At 44.7% G+C, this 20,055-nt stretch overlaps 1 protein-coding gene across 1 annotated transcript in view; it reads right to left on the bottom strand.

Moving 5' to 3' along the window:
- Nucleotides 1-977: 977 nt before the first annotated feature.
- The window catches only part of wasf1 (WASP family member 1), an 89,904-nt gene continuing 70,826 nt past the window's right edge, over nt 978-20,055 (bottom strand). The window contains 7 exon segments of the mRNA XM_080791125.1: nt 978-1,825; nt 3,880-4,372; nt 4,374-4,458; nt 5,837-6,013; nt 6,614-6,783; nt 10,679-10,735; nt 17,269-17,352. Coding sequence (XP_080647251.1) covers nt 1,668-1,825; nt 3,880-4,372; nt 4,374-4,458; nt 5,837-6,013; nt 6,614-6,783; nt 10,679-10,735; nt 17,269-17,352 — 1,224 coding nt within the window. The 3' untranslated portion in view covers nt 978-1,667.

The raw sequence follows: 20,055 nt of genomic DNA, 5'->3' as shown, positions 1-20,055 counted from the left end.
AAAAAATAAAGTAAAGTAATGGCCGATATATCGGCCAGGCTCTAATTCAAACATCCTTTCTTTCCCACAGCAGCATACTGTATATTTGCCAAAGAGACTGAAGACCTGGACCTATATGTGTATATATCTATCCCGCAAGAGGCTTCTTGTTACGGCCACACGAACACAGGGAGAGGAAGGTAGCGCAATATACGCAAACCAATGGCTCAATAAGGTTTATTTTGACATTACCCATAATGTCAAAATTAGCTTCGGTTGGTCTTAAAGGGACCCACAGAACCCAAAGGAAAACATCATTTCCCTCAATCTCTTGGCATACATTTCCCTGGGGCATAGATTAGTGCAGCTGAACGGATGGTGGTGCAGACACACTTTGACCACGGGACCACAAAATCTTTCCCCGTCTTCATTTTCACCACAGTCTTACAACAATCATCACGACATAACAGTATCATCACAATCGTTAGTTCTGAAGTGGTGAAAATAAGTCCTGTAGAGGAAAAAAAAGAAATAAAAACACTAAAGAAAAAACAAGACCCAGCAGAATCAACACACAGCCGAATGTGCATAAACAGTCTTGAAGTGGTCGTTATTGGCAACTACTGGCCCATTAAAACTGCATATGTTTTCAGTAAAGGAAAGACACAAAAATAAAACAGCATCCATTCAATACCACTTTCACCCACAAGGTGGCAAAATTGTACAGGGGAACTTAAGATAGATGCAAACGCCACATAATCTGTTATTCTTTTTTTTTTGTTTTTTTGTTTTTACATTGACACACAACATTGCTCAACAGAGAAGTGGTTCTTCGTGTCTTTTTTGTAGTAGTTAAAAGAAAAGAAAAGAATAATAATAAGAAAAAAAAACGTGGGTTATATTCATGTTTAACAACTGCACACGGGAGATTTTATAATAATAATAAAAAAACTAAATCCGGTAGAAACAACTCAAGGTTTGTGTGTGCTGTGGTGATGTAAAAAGATGAATGAATACAAAAAAGAAACAGCGAGATGGACATGTCGACGCAGAGACTTCCCTCCAACACTGGGACCACAGACAGAAGAACAGCATGGGGGAGGGAGGGAGGGAGAGAGAGAGAGAGAGAGAGAGAGAGAATACCGATGACAGACAGGAGGGGGCGTTTGTCTCCTTCAAAGTCGCTTCTGAGAACTACAAGCAGTCCAAATGGACACTTTCCATTTGTCCATTAGGTTCCATTTGTACACTCTCTCTCTCTCTGGGTTATAAACAGGCACTGAGGATTTTGCAGTGTATACTGGGGTTCCACTTGACGTCAGTTCAGTGATTCTCACACATTTGCAAGAAACCCCCCTCTCCTCCCCTTCCCAGTTTGATATGCATTGATTACTCCACTCCCATTTGAAACCCCCCCCCCCCCCCCCACCCCCGTCTACATTGTAAAATTCAGTATCAATTTAATTCTGAGAGTGCACAAAAACAGAACCAAAACTGACCCGATTGGTATACCACACTCTCAAGAGTTACGGTACAGCAGACCCCTTGGTGGTGGTCCCCGAACCCCATCGAGGTAGAGAAACAGTAGCGTCAGAGGCTCTTGTGGGAGGCATTCCCAACGCTCCCACCCACACCATCGCTCCTCTCTCTCTCTCTCCGTCTCTCTCTCTCCCTCTCCTCCGTCCTCATCACTCCATCCAGTCTCCCTCGTCGAACTCGGACTCATCCTCGGAGTCGGAGTACTCGACGGCGATGCGCCGCGACAGGATGGTGGCAACATCGTTGCCCACACGATCGTGCTTGGCTTCCTGTTCCCGCTGCTCCTCCACCTTCCGCAGATGGATGCCTGGTGGACAGACGCACGCATGCACACGCGCGTGCAAACACGCGCGCACACACACACACACACACACACACACACACACACACACCTTTCAGGACGGGAACCAACCTTTTGGGGTAGTTGTTGCCATGTACAGTATATAGCAACATACATTTTTTGTCATTTTTGAATAAATATTTCAAGGTTTTAAAAAAAATAATTAGAAGGCGTTTTTAGAATCTGCCTCAGTCCAAAATGGGTAACACACGCACACACGTTGGGGGGTGGGGGTGGGGTGTATAAAAGATCAGGGGGATGCGAGCATTTAGAGACGGAAAGAGAGGCAGAGCGATGCGGTGAGTAGGAGGTGGAGAGAATACAGAGAGAGATGGCGTGGCTCTGTTCTTTTGGCAGACGTGACTCAAAATGTCGTCACTCCAGGTGGGAAACCTTGTATGTCCAAAACCATTCCTTTTACATGATTATTTTATGTAGTCAAATAAGTGAAAATAACCGATCTACGAGCTCACAACACGTCGCATCGTGACGACGTGTTGTAGATCATTTATTTTGCACTACTTTTGTGCATTTATTTATGAAAAAAAACGAAAAAAAACATAAAAAGGATGAAACATGGAGATGGGAGGTTTCTGCCTGTTCCTGTGCTGGGCTCTATGCTTATGTGGTGCAGTGCTTTGTCATTTAAAATGCTGATTCAACCTGTCCAACTGTTGTTTTCCATAACTAAAAGCTATCATCAAAACGCCACATCTACATGCTGCCCCAGCCTAACGATATGCTTTATCCTCTAAAACGTGTGTTTTATTTACAAACTTATTTACATAAAAACAGTTTTAGTCACGGTTCGACTTCGTTGCCCGTACTTTTTCCACAGCGGGGAAACAGTCGAAGTTAACCTTGAACAGTTGAGACAAAGTATATGTACAAACTATACAACGCCCCACATTGCTGGAGAGGTACATTTAACTACATTTAACCACTACATGATACTTCATTCCTTCTTTTTACCCTCTCTACACCAAATCTCTTTCACCCGATCTGAGCTTGTAGAGCGGCTATTTTTGTGAACGTGCCCAGAATAGGGCATTCTCCTGCTCAGTGTGGAATGCCATTGTCATTCAGAATATCGACAGCATATTATCCTGTAATGCAGTGGTTCTCAAATTCATTCATATCAAGAACGTCCAAATTGATATGCATTTGTCCGTGGACAAGATTTGTGTTTTTAAATATAAAAAAGGGAATTTGTATCTATTTCCAAATAGCCAATGTAGGTTTAAAGTGGTTCAACTGATTGTGATTATTGTTAAACATCTGCATTCCATAATTTACAAGTATTATTTTGATCAAAGTTTGCCTGTTATCTCCCCTATGATGGTACATCAACACATCATGGAATTGTGGACAAAATCTTATCCAACAATAACAAAATATTCTTTAGTTGGTGGTCCGTGGCTCAAAAAGAAAAAAAAAGCAGAATAAATATGAAAAGGGTTGAAAACCACTGGCCTCAAGGGCACCTCCTGGTGGGTCCAGGAGTCAGTCCACTTTGAGAAGCGCCGCCGCAGTGTGCCAGTGCGAACGCTCCTCCCCACGCAGCCCCAGTACTATTACCCACCTTTAGCCCCAGTACTATTACCCACCTTTACAGCACCAGTACTATTACCCACCTTTACAGCCCCAGTACTATTACCCACCTTTAGCTCCTCCCCACGCAGCCCCAGTATTATTACCCACCTTTAGCCCCAGTACTATTACCCACCTTTACAGCCCCAGTACTATTACCCACCTTTAGCTCCTCCCCACGCAGCCCCAGTACTATTACCCACCTTTAGCTCCTCCCCACGCAGCCCCAGTACTATTACCCACCTTTAGCTCCTCCCCACGCAGCCCCAGTACTATTACCCACCTTTAGCTCCTCCCCACGCAGCCCCAGTACTGTTACCCACCTTTACAGCCCCAGTACTATTACCCACCTTTACAGCCCCAGTACTATTACCCACCTTTACAGCCCCAGTACTATTACCCACCTTTACAGCCCCAGTACTGTTACCCACCTTTCCGGATGGCCTCCAGCAGCACGCTGCGCGCGTCGCTGATGGGCGGCAGGCTGCCCGAGTGGTGCCTCTTGCCGCCGTGTCCCGGCGCCTCGTGGGAGGAGCCGGCGGCGTGGTGCGGCGACGCCGCCATGGCCGCCGCCGAGGGGAAGGACGGGATGGGCGGAGGACTCGAAAAGCAGGAGGAGGAGGGGGACGCGCCCCGCGCTTCGGGGAGCGGCAGCGGGGGCGGCGGGGGCGGCGGCGGCAGGACCGAGTCCTGCTGGTGGTGGAGGAGGCGGGCCGGGGAGGAGTGGAGGGGAGGGGCCACGGGGGGCGGGGCCGGGTGGAGGACGCCGGGGGCGATGGTGAGGGGGGCGGGCGGAGGCGGGATGATCTGCTGCTGCTGGACGGGCAGCGGAGGGATGGGAGGAGGGGGGGTGCCCCGCAGGCCCCCCGGCCCGCCGCCACCGCCGCAGGGCAAGGGCGGGGGCGGAGGGGGGAGAGGGGGGGGGCGGAGGGGGAGGGGTGTTGGAGTTGAGACCACCCCCTGACCGGGCGGGAGACTGAGGCCTGCTGTCTGAGAAGCCCGAGCTGGAGCTAGATCGAGAGAGAGACAGAGAGAGAGAGACAACATTAGGTCAAAAATAGGGGAAATCAACAATCTTGTGGATCTGCTATTTTTTAAACAATCGTTTATTTGTTATAAGAATTTAAATAGGTTATCTGACACATCTCTAAGCTCACAGTGTGTCACATTGCGATGAGTTGCAAGCTTGGAGATCTACCATATTCACAATTTCTTTTTAACCAAAACGGTTTTAATTAAACATAATTTTTCTTATAATTAAACCAATTGGTTCCATTAAACTGCTGCACCCCTAATACCCCTATATTATACGTCACATCAATGCCAGATTCCAGCCTGGCTGTCTCTTACTGATCTCTCCATCTCTTCTGACGAACAAAGAGAAACAGAATGACCTCTGGTAACCCTCACTGGGCATGACACTTTATTGATCCCCCTGTCAGCTTCTCCCTCTCACCTCTCTCTACGCTACAACCCATCCATCCACCCATCCATCCATCCACCCATCCATCCATCCATCCATCCACCCATTCATCCATCCACCCATCCATCCACTGCACCGTTTTCACCTTTCTTTACTGCCTCTTTTTTTTCCTTTTCCTTTTTATTTATTTTTTCTTTTTTTTGTACCCTGCTCCAACAGAGCAGAAAATCCTAGAACAGAGAGCGGAGCTGCAGCCCTTTGTGTGTCTTTGCAACAGAGTGAAATAACACAAACAACACTCTCTAACGTATACGGTAATAGGAAGACCACTCACTGTTGACCGACTGGTCTACAAGCTCACATTGTGACAAAAACAATTACCGACAGAATAATAATGATAATAAAGGAAATAATCTATAGTGTGATGGAATTACATTACTGTATGCATGTACTATATACAGTGTATGTGTGAAACTGGGTATGAATCACATGTCAGTTAGACTCCGGGTCAAACTGAATTTGTTTAACATGTTAGTACATGGAGTACCAGCTGGGAGAGATTAACTGCTGATTTACCATCACTGTATGTACTGCAGACCTGAGGCCGATTCTAAAATAAATGGCTTCTAAATCCAGTTTTCGGAAAAACCTATCGGTGGTTCTCAACCTTTTTCATGTCAAGGACCCCCAGAATGATCTGTATTTGGCCGCGGACCCCCATCTGAAGAAATGTTGTTCCGATAACTTTAGTTATTAGTTACTTTGTAGATTTGTATTATTATTTAATACAAAACACACATTGACAACTTCAGCCCTGTATACATTTCGGCTATTTGAAAATAGCCTACTCGTAGATCTGCTATTTTCAAAAGATTTGAAAACTTCAAATGTGACATTCTGCATGACGAGTACATTTACTCTTGGTACATTAAAGCTGCTATAAGCAATATGTAAACATTGATCACCTGATCATAGAGGGCGGTTTGATGTCTCCCAGGGGGTGCATGGGTGGCGGCGGCGGGGGGTCGTGCGGCCGGGAGTACATCCGGTCCCCGGTGCGGTTGAGCAGCTCGTTCATCTGCGTGTAGGGCAGCGCCGCCAGCGAGAAGGGCCCGTCCAGGTGCTCCATGTAGAGCGGAGCCCTGAGCCCACACAGACACACCATTTAGAGCATTTAGACCATGTAGAGCGGAGCCCTGAGCCCACACACACACACCATTTAGAGCATTTAGACCGTGTAGAGCGGAGCCCTGAGCCCACACAGACACACCATTTAGAGCATTTAGACCATGTAGAGCGGAGCCCTGAGCCCACACACACACACCATTTAGAGCATTTAGACCGTGTAGAGCGGAGCCCTGAGCCCACACACACACACCATTTAGAGCATTTAGACCGTGTAGAGCGGAGCCCTGAGCCCACACACACACACCATTTAGAGCATTTAGACCGTGTAGAGCGGAGCCCTGAGCCCACACACACACACCATTTAGAGCATTTAGACCGTGTAGAGCGGAGCCCTGAGCCAACACAGACACACCATTACACTGTGTTTTCAACCCTTCTCATGTCAAATCAAGGTCCATTATTTATTCCACATTTGAGCCGCCACACACACACACACACACACACACACACACTAGGGCAACAAGGTCGACTAGTGGATTTACTAGTCGACTAGTTGAATAGTCGACTACCGGTAGTTGCTTAATGCCCACACACACACACACACACACACACACCTGTTGTCGTGGTAGGCAGCGGAGCCGTTGGGCTCCCCGCCGGGCGGGGGGTCGTCGGGTTCGTCCTGGGCTAGCTCCGCGCCCAGCGCCAGTTTCTGCCACTCCTTCTTGCGGTCGTGGGGCGCTCGAGGTATCTTCTCTGCCTCCGGAGCACGCTCTATGGCCTTCAGCTTTGATTGGGAAGGGACAGGTAACAGTGATTGGGAAGGGACAGGTAACAGTGATTGGGAAGGGACAGGTAATAGTGATTGCAGCAGAGAGAGGGTGTAGGATGTGATGGAGGAAAAATAAAATGGGGAAAAAAATAAAATAAATAGAGGACGAGGGTAATGAAACAAACAAGGAACGGGCGGAGAATGTGTGGTGTTGGGGGAGGAAGAGAGGCGTGGGAGAGAGAGAGGAGAGAAAACCGCTCAGATTAGTCGCTGTATCCGCCGAGGGTATCATAAAATGACAGTAATCTAAAGGTCAGACAAGGAGGGACACGGAAGGTTTAAGGTTTAGATCATTGCTTCCCAAACAGTGGATCAGGACCCATTTGTGGGTCACAGAGCAATTGTTTTGGGTCATGACACTAGTAAAAAAAGAAGAAAAAGAAAATCCTACATTTATATATTTCAAAAGATTTTTTTAAAATAAAAATACATTTTTAAACAAGCTAAGAAATTCCATAAATATAAATAATAATTAATAAGTAGTGAAATTAGCTGATCTACAAGCTCTTGTGTTCTTGTAGAGCTGCTATTTTCACTAGTTTGGGCCCCCGGGGCAAACATCTAATCTCTCGACAGTTTGGGAACCACTGGTTTTTATAGGCGATGCACACCGTGAAACCTGGGGTGTTCATTGATATCAGAAAAACTCTTCAACGCTTCGCTCTGTTGGACAGCAAGAGAGACGGGCGTTTCACAACTGTCCCGTTAGTATAGTCACAGGGTTCCCAAACCTTTTTAGCTCGAAATGTACACAAATACATTAGGAATTAATCACTTAAAGCCCTATTTAAAAATGAATGACAATTCCAATCTACAAGCTCACAATGCGTCACGATGTGACACCTTGTGAGCTTGTAGATCAACAATTTGATCACATTTGTTTTTAAAGGTTTGGAGTCATTTTCAGGGAAATGTCATGATGTCATGATGATTTTTTTGAAAAAGTTCTAAATGCTTAAGATTTAAGATTACGTTTAAGATTCTTTCCTGGAAATTTCAGGATATCTTTTGAATTTTACTTTATTTATTTTTTATATATATTTGTTTTATATTAAAAAGGATATTTACTTGCGACCCATAAAGACTGTTTGCGCAAACCCCACCAAAATGGGTCATGACCCTAAGTTTGGGAATCACCGTAGCCTATATACGCACACACACAAGGTTAACTGAGGATGTCCTCTTTCAGTATAATAAGTCTTTATATTGCGCAGTAGGCTATAGCTGTTGTCATAGCGACTACTCTGAAGTTCTTTTTGAGCGTGTGGATTTTAGACGAGGCTGTATGGAATATTTACAGCACGAGGCCTTTGAAGAGAGAAATCAACACTGCTGTTGAAAGAGCATAATATCTAGCTACAGAGGAGGAAAGTCTCTCCCCCAAAACACACACACACACACACACACACACACACACACACACATACATGAGTCTGGGAACAAGGAACACCGTTAGACTGTACCGACGTACAGCACATAATGACATACTGTAGTCACAATACTTTGCCGACCACACACCAAGAATGATCAACTATACACAATTTTAAACAAACTCTAGTTTGTACGCAGAGCACGTGCACATCCAACAGTTAACCCATTTAGGACGGGAACGCATCTGTGTCGCTTTAGCTTTTAACCATTATTTAAAACCTATTAAAAAATGCTACGAGCTTGTAAATCTGCTTTTTTCTTTTTTTGTGAAAATGTCGCGTAAATCTTTGTATTTGTTATATTATTTCACAGCGTTTTTAACTCATATCTTTACTCCCGATGGGGGTCCGCGGCCAAATACAGATCATTTTTGGGGTCCTTGACAGGATTTAGAAGACATTTTGTAGAACATGGAGTCTTAAATGGGTTGAAAGAGGACAGTGAGGATCCACACACTGGATCCAGCTCCAAAAAGGTGTTTTGGATGTTTTTTTGGGGGGGATTACCACCACCGAGGTGGTAGTCCAGTGTGGGGACTCTGTTCTGTTTTAACCATCTGAACCCCAGCCTTCCAAATTCTTCTTTTTGGGGGTACATTAGTCTAAGACTTCAGGGGTCTCTGTCGGGTGGAAACCCCCTAGGTTACTTTTCAGGAATCAAACATCACACTCTGTGTGAAGTGAGGGGCGCCCAGATGTTTGGGGGGGCATGATGATTTTCTCATGTCCGTGAAAAATGAAAAATAAATAAAAAAAGGAAATAGAATCCACAAGCTCAAAACGTGTCGTTTCGCACCACGTTCAAAGCTGTGGGCGCTGTAGTGTGATCAAGTGGTGTGTTGATTAAAAAAAAAAAAACGTTATGAAGATAAGAAGTTTCTGCCTTACGATAATGGAGTCCCCGCCACATCTATAGCAACGCAGACAGTAGGAAACACTTGATGTGTTGATTTTATTTTTATTTTAGTTAGTTAGTGTTAGTCTAGTTTTATAGTCGACTACATTTATTTTTAGTGAGTCGACTGAAATGTATTTTGGCGGGACTTGATGCCGTCGTAATGACTGATTTTACACTTGCTGAAAATAGCCGATCTACAAGGTCACAATGCTGCGACGCGTTGTGAGCTTGTAGATCTTCTATTTTCAGCATGCAACCAAGTGTAAAACAACTTGTACTGGATCTCTTCTCCACTAGTCCCTTGCTAACATTTTAGTCCAGTTTTTATTTGTTGACGGAATTGTCAAATATATTTAGTCTTAGTTTTAGTCATCTACCGCTTTCATTTCCATTTAGTTTTCGTCAGTGAAAAAAAGGTAGTCGACAAACATTTCTTTGTTATTGCATTAGTTGACGAAATCAACAATATCGATTGGGACACTGTGACAGCTGTTCAGAATGTACAGGGTGTCACGTTCGGTTCATCACATCAGTGGTTCCCAAAGTGGGTTCCGGGGACCCCCAGGTTTCCTTGAGGGAGTTCCAGGGGGTCCCCAGCTAAATGATAGTTTGGAACCAAATGGACCGTTATGGGTCTGTAACTCTGAGAGTGTACAAATTTGAACACTCTCAAATTACCATTGATTTTACAAGATAAATTGGGTGTCCCAGAGATAGAAATGCCATTAAATGGGGGGTCCGTAGCCTAATGCATGTCAAACTGGGGGTCCTTGAAATCAAAATGGTTGAGAATCACTACTAGAGCCGTAACAATCTTCTCTTATGGGGGTCCCTGGCATATCTTTTCAAATGGGGGTCCATTTAATTAATTAGTGTCAATTTGGGGGTCCTTGACATGAAAAAGTTTGGGAACCACTGCATCACATCACTCGACATTCAACATGTTTACATGCTGTGGCGCATCAGTGTGGACTGACGTCATTATCATACAGTTAACCCATTTAGACCTGGGGATGCATCTGTGTTACCATAGATTTCAACCACTTTAAAACTTTACCTGTTGAAAAAAACGCAGATCAAACGAGCTCAGAGCAAATATTTAACTCAAATATATGGGGGTCCGCGGCCAAATTCTGATCATTCTGGGCGTCCTTGACGCCCAGAATGTTTGACTGATATAGAAACATAGGTTTTTTTCCTGACAACTGACAGGATTTAGAGGACAGTTTGTAGAATCTGGTCTCAGGTCTAAAATGGGTAAATGTAACGGTTGTCAATCTCGGTGTGGATTCCAGAATATATTAGTCTAGTTGTCAAACATGTTCCCCGTGTCCCAGACCCTAACACAAACATAAAACCTTAGCACATACACACACGCGCACACACACACACACACACACACACACACACACACACACACACACACACACACACACACACACACCAGAAATCACACACATGTACAGTCATTGTTTGATGGTTTCTTTTTTGGTAGATAAATAAATCTGTTTTTTTCACATACCTGCCCTGGAAGGTCTAAGTACCTGTAGACCTGATCATACATGCGCGGGTCCTGTAACTACAAGAAGAAAAACAAGAAAACAAAAACAAAAAAACAAGAGAAGCACCGGTGGGCACAAAATTAACAGGGCACATTGTGGGCTTACAGCTCACTGCCGACAGGGACAAAACACAGGGGAGTGGAGGAATGTGTGTGTGTGTGTGTGTGTGTGGGCATGCGTGTGTGCGTATGTGTGTGTGTGTGTGTGAGGGACAAAGGGGGGAGAAAAAAGTGCTGTTACACAGAAAAATGACAGCATGCACAGCTGGGAGGGGGGCGGGGGGGGGGAGGACGTCACAACGTCACAATGCTCGGCAGGACAGCCGGACACGATCCAGCGCAAACATTTAATTTAACTTACAAGCTACATTTAAAAAGAAATCAGAGAAAATAACCGATCTACACGCTCGCAAGGCGAGCTCACGTTGTGAGCTTGTGGATCGGATGCGTTTCGCTCTTTATGACAAATTGTGAACCTTTGTGAAGATGTTTGGTGGTTAAAAACACACGGACGTACAACAACAACAGCAGCCCAAGCTCCAATATGCACGCACGCACGCACGCAGCGCACACACGCACGCACGCACAGAAAGGAAAGCGAACACAGAAAGGAAAGGAAACATCTGTATTGAGAAGAAGATGACACCGGAAGAGGAGGGACACACTACAAAGTCCATCTTTCTAGACACTAGGAGGAGAAACGAGCATTTAACACAGCTGGTCCAATCTCCTGTGTTAATTAACTCCCATAGTGTTTTACGGTTTACACTCTCAGAGTTAAATTAACAGCGGAGGGACGTCACTGTGCACTGTGCAGTGCAACACACAGCAGAACACATGGCATGGCAAACACAAGTGTTGGGGAGTGACATCAAACGGCAACAACAACACGGGATGCTGAACAAAACATGACGGTGTCGTACTGTGTATACAATGATTATATCACAGTCCAACTAAACATGAGCAGCTAAAATAGCTTTGCGCATATACACACTGCAAAATACTGAGTGTCCGTTAAAATTTAAATAACACTCAGTATTTTACTGCAGTAGTGTAATGTTTTATGTACCCATAAAACATTCTAGACAAAGACGATAAATATTATTTTATTTGCTAGTAATAAGTAAGTATACAGTACTGATTATGACAACGCAATGTGTGTGCCATTTCTATGAAATGGGCAAATATTTAATTTGCCCAAGTTTATGTAAAAAAAGGTCAAGCAGGTACTAGGTTTGGTTGGTTTGCGTTTACACACATTTCCATGTTCATGTGTATTTTCAGACATTTAATCTCGTCTTTTTCTCTACACCAAACATAACAAAAAAACCCCCCAAAAAACAGCTTCAACACTTGTACTTTCAAGTTGTTGAAAAAGGTTCCCATCACAAAACTGTGAGTGTAGTAAATTATAGGATCTCCTGGGGGTCCCGGCCCCCCTGTTGAAGACCCTTGTTCTAGAGTCTAGAACAAGGGTCTTCAACAGGGGGGCCGGGACCCCCAGGAGATCCTATAATTTACTACACTCACAATACGCTCACATTGTGTGTTTGCGCTATTGAATCGTCTAGAATCTAGACGATTCAATAGCGCAAACACACAATGTGAGCGTATTTTCTCAGGCGCAAACCATCGCATCAAAACGGATCCCCTTATCAATCCCACTCCTGTGCTAAAAATAAATGCAGATTCTGTGTGTGTGTGTGTATGTGTTTGTCTGCTGTTATGTGGAGTTTTGGCAGCAATGTAAGGCTACTCAAACAGAACATGTGACAAACCATTTCCCATGAGACCACTGAAAGTCAATTATTTTCAGTGGGGAAACACTAGACCCATCCACCCATTTGGCATCCAGGTCGACCCATTCAGTGAGCTGGATTTCGTGAAAATAGTTATTGTTTTACTACCACTAAAGTGCGATGTGACTATTAAACAATATGAAATTTAAAGCCGTCGGTATAGTCAATGCTTCTTTCATACAGGCTGATGCTTTTATTCGTGGTGAAAAACTAAATCGGTTTGAAAATATATATTTTCATGTAAATTTGGCACTCACACAAAACTCCCCCAGAATTATATAACCGTGAATGTTGCCAGTTAATATAGACATTTTATCAGCTGATGCACATTGTGGCCGCCTCCTCACAGTACACACAGCCACTCAAAACAAAATCACATGCAAGCACACATACACATGCAAGCGTGCACACACACACACACACACACACACACACACACACACACACACACACACACACACACACACACACACACACACACACACACACACACACACACTTACTTTACTGGTCTCATGCACTACCTAGCACATTCATACTTGAAGCTGTATATACACTATGCTAACACATTTTCCATCAGCCGTTGTTGCGGCTGATTGTAAATCAGGCTTTAGCAGGCGACAGAGTGAATGTTGTTTATTTCCAGCGGGACGGCAGAACGACATGACGACGACGCGTTGCTACGTTGCTGCACACTGACAGTGTACCCAGACACCAGCCGCTTAAAAACTAGGAAGAGACGCCTGGAATAGGCGCTTTCTTGACGTGTACGTCCTGACCGCTAACGTTGTGAAATCATCAGGTCAAACATTTCAACTCCTTGTCATGCCCTGCCTTTCTAAATGGATTCAAATCAAACACACACAGCTCTGTAATCACAGTCTTCCAATTATGTTGTTAATGTTATTCACACTGTGAATGTGAACTAGACAAAAAGCAACAACAACAATATTGCAGCCTGGCGGGAAGCTTGGCAGAGCATAATATATAAATTCAAGATTAGATAATGATGATACTGAACAGAATGGCGTTGTGGCTTATCTTATGTTGTTGATCATGAAGATACAGAAATGAATGACATAATGTGACTAAAGAGCCACATGTCATGATGCCACTACTCTCCCAAGCCTGACTAGACAGTGAAATCCTAAAGAGTTAATTTATTCTATTTGTAAATCTCAGCGTTAAGTTAACAATGAGGACTTTATTGTGTAATCCACAGAGCACAATGAACTTTATTGGGCTGTATATAAGGTGAATGTGACAACAGTGTCTCGCTGCGGTGTTGTAATTCGACGTAAACTTGTGCTTGAAAGTGGTGGTAATAGTTGTTATGGACATGTGCATATCTGTATACTGTATGTCTGTGCCGTTGAAAGTGTCCTGATTCAGATGGGAAAAAAAGGAAGTAAAATGCTGACAAAGTAAGGACAAGTAAAGGTCATGTATTCAAAAAAGTACATAATTTGCCTCTGAGACAGTGTGGTTGTTACAGAATGACAGAGAGAGGCACAGACCAACAACAGAAACAGAATGAGAGAGAGAGGCACAGACCAACAACAGACAGAAAGCAGCGACGGCTCCAGAAATGTTTGACTGGGGGTGCTATGGGGGTGGGGGGAGGGGGGGGTTTACATAGAAGTCAGTCAATTGGGCTTGTTTGGAGGGGGGGCTTGGGGGGGGGGGGGGGTCTAAGCCTCCACCAGAGGGGGCTAAAGCACCCCCTTTCCCCCCCTGGAGCTGCTGTTATAGTAAGTGTAGCTAATTCCAGTGTGTGTGTGTGTGTGTGTGTGTGTGTGTGTGTGTGTGTGTGTGTGTGTGTGTGTGTGTGTGTGTGTGTGTGTGTGTGTGTTTTACAGTTACACTCTCAGAGTTAAATTAAGTGTAGCTAATTCATGGTGGGCTGTGTGTGCGTGCGTGCGGCATTCCTCTCTCATATGAATGGACACTGCTGTGTAAGCAATATGAGTGAGTGTGTGGTGCATTTGTGAGAGGCGTACCAGTGTCACAGTTATATGTATTTATGTGGACGTGTGTGTGTGTGTACATGATAAATACCGGAGCATGTACTGCATGCTTGTAGCTGTTTTTTGGTGCATGGTTTTGTGTGTCTGTGAAAACATGAAAGTGAATGAATTTGTGAGCGCGCGCGCGCGTGTGTGTGTGTGTCTGTGAGCATGCATGCGAGTTTCTGTGTGTGTGTGTGTGTGTGTGTGTGTGTGTGTGTGTGTGTGCATGTATACTGTATATGAAATGTGACAGACTCAGCACAAGTCCGGAGGCTGTGGTGCAATGTTGTTGTAAAACCCCTGGGAGCCCCATTGAGGCCCGCTAGCGGCAGCCAGACCACCCTGGGGCTGACGACAACACAGCCAGTGGTGTAAGGTAACTGAGTACATTTACCTAAGTACTGTACTTAAGTACAATTTTGAGGTATTTGTACTATGCTTGAGTATTTCCAATTTCTACTTTCACTTCTACTCCACTACAGCTCAGAGCCAAATGCTGTACGTTTTCTACCACTACAACTGTAGATTTTAATTTTGATTAGAAAACATACATTCAACACTTCAGCCCTATATGCATTTCGACCATTTGAAAATAGCCGATCTACAAGCTCACAAGAGTCACAATGGGTCGCATCGCCACGCACTGTGAGCTTGGTAGATCGGCTATCTTCAAAAGGTTTGTATACATCTTGAACTTGTGATGTGGGACATTTTGCATAATGAGTACTTTCCACTTTTGGAACTTTACGTACATTTTTACACCAATAATTTAGTACTTTTACTCGCGTCAAAATTACTGGACTACAGTACATTACAGTATTAATACTTTTACCTATAAGTAACAAACGAGTACTTTTTTTCCCCATCAACGAACACAGCAGCCCCTGACACTGCAACACACTATTACTACTGCATCTCCATCTAATAGCTCTGTGTTGTATACACTATACAGTAATTATCTGTGGCTTCCGTTTTCAGACGAGGGTAATTACAGCAATACCGTAGTCATCTAGAGAATTACTATACACACAGTCACACACACACACACACACACACACACACACACACACACACACACACACACACACACACACACACACACACACACACACACACACACACACACACACACACACACACACACACACACACACACACACACACACAGGTTAATATCTACACTACAGCACACTGAAAACAAGTTCCTCTGCAGTCAATGTTATTGCGCGTGGGCCGAATTATCATAATATTTGGAATTACCACGTAGCCTGGTGGGAATAATGAAATGTGCTCTGTGTGTTCATGCATGCCATAAAGGTAAACAGGAAGTAGACAGCTATAGGGTAGTGGATGGCAAATCAATGCAGCCATCCATCCATCCATCCACTTGCCCTAGCCTCGACGACCAGGCTTATGCAAAGGCTACAATATGTAATGTAGATGTTATGCAGTATGTTTAGCATGTCATGTAGACACATGCCAGGTCATTATTGAGCTGGCATTCTATAGTGTTTATAGTTTGAATGTATGAATATTCGACTGTTAGGGATGATAGGTTCCTAGTTAGTTTACTTATTATGATCATCCTAGTTGACTATTTATTTGATGTATTGCCTTGTGTCGTTTGTGCTTATTCGCTCTGGATTAACGTCTGCTAAATGCCAAAATTGAGAATTTGCTGAGCCGATTCATTGTTACGATGCAAAGTGGATTTGACATCTGCAGCACGAGAACACAGATTCTCATGAATGTGAATGAGGCTAAACAATCCCTGTTGCGACAGAACATTTGAGTGGTTCTTTAGAGTTATTGTTAGTACAGGCAGCAAACAGAAATCTGCAAGGCAAATAGTCACCCTAAAGAGGGCTACAACCAACCCATTCCTAAGAAACATGCAATCGACGCCGTGCCAATATCTAATGTTACAGGACCGAGACACCTTGATGTTAGTGGAGTGAGTGAACAATGGCTGCTTCCCAAATTTATACTGCTTATTCTTCCTCACAGGTAGTCCGACACAAGGCCAGCTAAAGTTAGGGACCGTATGCCGTTAGGGACCGTATGCCGTACACTGTACACGATACAGTATGCTAAAAGGAAAGTGGGCAAAAATAAAACACAGTGAAGGAACTTGTGGTGATTCTATAGGGAGAATGAGGGGTCCTATACATAAGTGGTTTTCAACCAGTGGTCCGGGTTCCAGGGGGTCCCCAGCTAAATGATGGATAGTTGGTAACCAAATCTTTAACTCTTGAGAGTGTGAAATGAAACCAAATGGACCTGTAATGTTAAACTTACTTTACAATATGTCACAATATTGGAGAATGTAGAAGATTTATTTCATCAATGTTTGCCTGTTATCTCTCCTACTGGTACCATCAACACAGCATGGAATTGTGGACAAAATCTTATCCAACGACAACAAAATATTCTTTCGTTTAGGGTCTGAGAGGCTAAATGTCAGCAAAGGTGGCTCAAATGCCCAATAAATAATGGACCTTGATACGAAAAGGGTTGAAAACCACTGCTATACATACGATGGCAATCATGAGCCCTGGAGATCAACTGCTTTTACTCCGTCAAGGACTGACTGTCTCCCTCTTCTCCTCGTGTAGAACTGGGACGCACTCGGGGAAGGTGAGTATATCGGAGGACAGTTAGTAAAAGCGGTGGTGAGTAGTACGACCCAGAAGAAAAGAGCAGCAGCAGGCTAACCCAGAGGCACAGGTCGTGGTGGTCTTACCTCTGAGTGGGTGATGAGGGGAGGAGGGGATTCAGAGAGCACTCTTATAAGGCCCTCTGGGCACACATGATAAGGCATTTCCAGCTGCATAGAGTCAGACACAACAGAGAGGAGAAGAGAACCAGGAATACAAGTGGCATGGAGGGAGGGAGGGAGGGAAGGGGGAGAGAGAGAGAGAGAGAGAGAGAGATGAAATGGAGGGGAGAGATGATAAACGTGCAACAGACACAACCCTGTTCTTTCTCGGATGTCACACCGGGCAGGGAGACAGTGTCTCGAGTTTGACATTATTAAAACATGTTCCTGCCCCGTTTGAAAAGGCTCACTGTGAAATCCCTGGGCTCTTGGGGAAAAGCACGCCGAGTGGCAGTGTGGCCTCTTGTCGCCGTGTAAAAATGGCACAGTCAAGACGCATTCCTAAACTTTATTGACCATAACTCCAAAATGTCGGTCATGATTCTGTGCAGGTCCTGTGCGTGCCAGTTTAATGTTTGGAACTTTCTAAGCTACCAGTAAAAATAACCGACCGCATAACCCTTGCTGAAATTTAAGCTGTGCAGTCACACTTTCCCCCAAAAGTGCATGAACTGCAAACAATTATCTACCATTTAGATTAGGACATTATCATAAAACTTGGATTGAAAGAACACTTACACCAGCCCATTTAAAGTTAAATACAATGTGCAGTCAGGCTATTGCAATGCAATTCAATTTGTGTTGGAGGCCACCTTTTTTGTTGTTGCATTTAACATTTAAATTAAATCAAAACCCTTTTATCAGGGCGTGCACCAACACTTTGCGTGTGTATTTCACTTATTCAATTATTGTGAAAAGAGCTGGGCTGTGCCAGTGCTCATTGCACGTATGCGTGAATACATTAGGGCATTCTCTCTCAATCTGCTTATCCAGGCCAGCAATTATTTTTTTTTACCCACGATTTTGTAACCCATTTTTCACCCCTGGCCTGTGTCAATTATCTAATGTGATCCTGGGCTCTACACACCCTCCGCCAACCTAGTCCCCATATATGAGGGACATGGGGAGAGCAACAGACTTGAACTCATGCTTCCTTCATGAATGAGTGTCCAAGTTGCTCCTTTAAACCTGACAGGGGGGAGTTTCCCTGGTTGGAAGGAAGCGTGTGGAAGGAACACGTTATTCCAACCAGTTCCTTTCCCCTCCATCAGGCGCCCCGGCTGGCCAGGGGGAGGCAGTTTAGTGACCAGGATTACTGCATGTTTTTTGTGAGGGTACCTACCCTAGGGGACACGGGGAGAACATGAAAACTCCACACAGAAAGGCCCTTTCGCCAACCCCGCCTCGGGTATGGGCACTGATGACTCGGAGGAGGAAACACGCCGCCAGCACCCACAGCGTCCCGAGCGGGAATCGAACCCAGGACCTTCTAGCTGTGAGGCAACAGCACTACCAACTGTGCCACCGTGCCCCCCAGGCCAGCACTTGTAACCACATTTTGTTTTTACGTCAAATAGCAAAAATAGCATAACCACAAGCTCACAACTCAGTTGTGAGTGAGCTTGTAAATATGCTATCTTCGCTGAATGTTCATCTGTTTTGGCCAAATGTTCACCATTTTTTGAGGGGCACTAGCCACTCCTATGTCCAGCTTTGAGTGTTTGTATAAACAAACATTGTCCTGACACAAACATTGAATGCCATTGATAATGAATGGCCAGCTTTGAGCGTTTGTCCCAACACACACATTGAAGACGAAGGTGAGGATGCAAATTCTAAGTGGCCGGAATGAGATGATGTATGATGATGTACGATGATGAGAGCGCCCCTCACTTCACACAGGTGTGAGAATACGGATGCTAGGGTTCATATGGTTAAATATTGCACAAAAGCAGCCCTGACAAATGCTTAGTGCAAGACACTGTAGACTCTACACAGTATGTTGACAGTGCAGCAGGCTGTGATGTGTGCATGCTACGTATGTGGCCTTGCTGTAGCAAGGGACCCCCTGCTGAGCAAGCCATTCCCAGCTCGTCTAAATAACTGCTTCGAGAAGACCACTGCCTCCATTTCTCACCCACAGAACACCTTGGTTGCCATGGCAATTGGGAGGCCTGGGGGCAATGGGATGGGTTGATTGGAGGCAGGGGGGAGGGGGGTGTTGTAACTCGACATTGTAAACTTGGTCTTGAAAGCGGTGGTAATGGGGTTGTTATGGACAAGGTCTGTATGTGTGTTGTGTATACTGTATGTCTGGGCAGAATGCAACAATGGATGTGTCCTGAGGTGACCGCAGAGACATTTTGAGGCAAACTGCCAGGCCGCCATTGTAAAGAAGAATGCCGTCACTCGCTGTTGTTGGGTGGAAACCTCCTATGTACAAAGCCATTTGTTTTTAAAGGGCGCTAGCCCCTCTCAACGCCCGGCTTTTTTATGTGACGTCATGTGGCGGCCAAGTCTATGGACTTTGTAATGTTTGCTTTAAGCATGCCCCCCGTGGCGTCATGTGACGGGCGATTCTCACCCAATGTAAAAAGCGCCCCTCACTTCACACAAGTGTGATTTTTTTAAAAATTATTATATAAAAAAACGTCACACTGGAAGGAAACCCCCGGGCAGACCAAGGACCAGGTGGGGATTACGTCACCAAACTGGCCTTGGAACTAGGGATGGGTATCGTTAGGATTTTTTCGAGTCCGGTACCGATTCCGGTTCTGCTTATCGATTCCGGTTCTTAACGGTTCCCTATTTCGGTTCCAAAATGATATAAAAGAGGTCAAATGTTTAACAAAAAAGCTCAATGTCAGGTAA

The sequence above is a fragment of the Protomyctophum bolini genome (assembly GCF_963924005.1).
Source record: "Protomyctophum bolini genome assembly, chromosome: 19".
Classification (NCBI taxonomy): Eukaryota; Metazoa; Chordata; class Actinopteri; order Myctophiformes; family Myctophidae; genus Protomyctophum; species Protomyctophum bolini.
The sequence above is the reverse complement of the archived record's forward strand: the minus strand, read 5'-3'. Positions and strand labels throughout refer to the sequence as shown.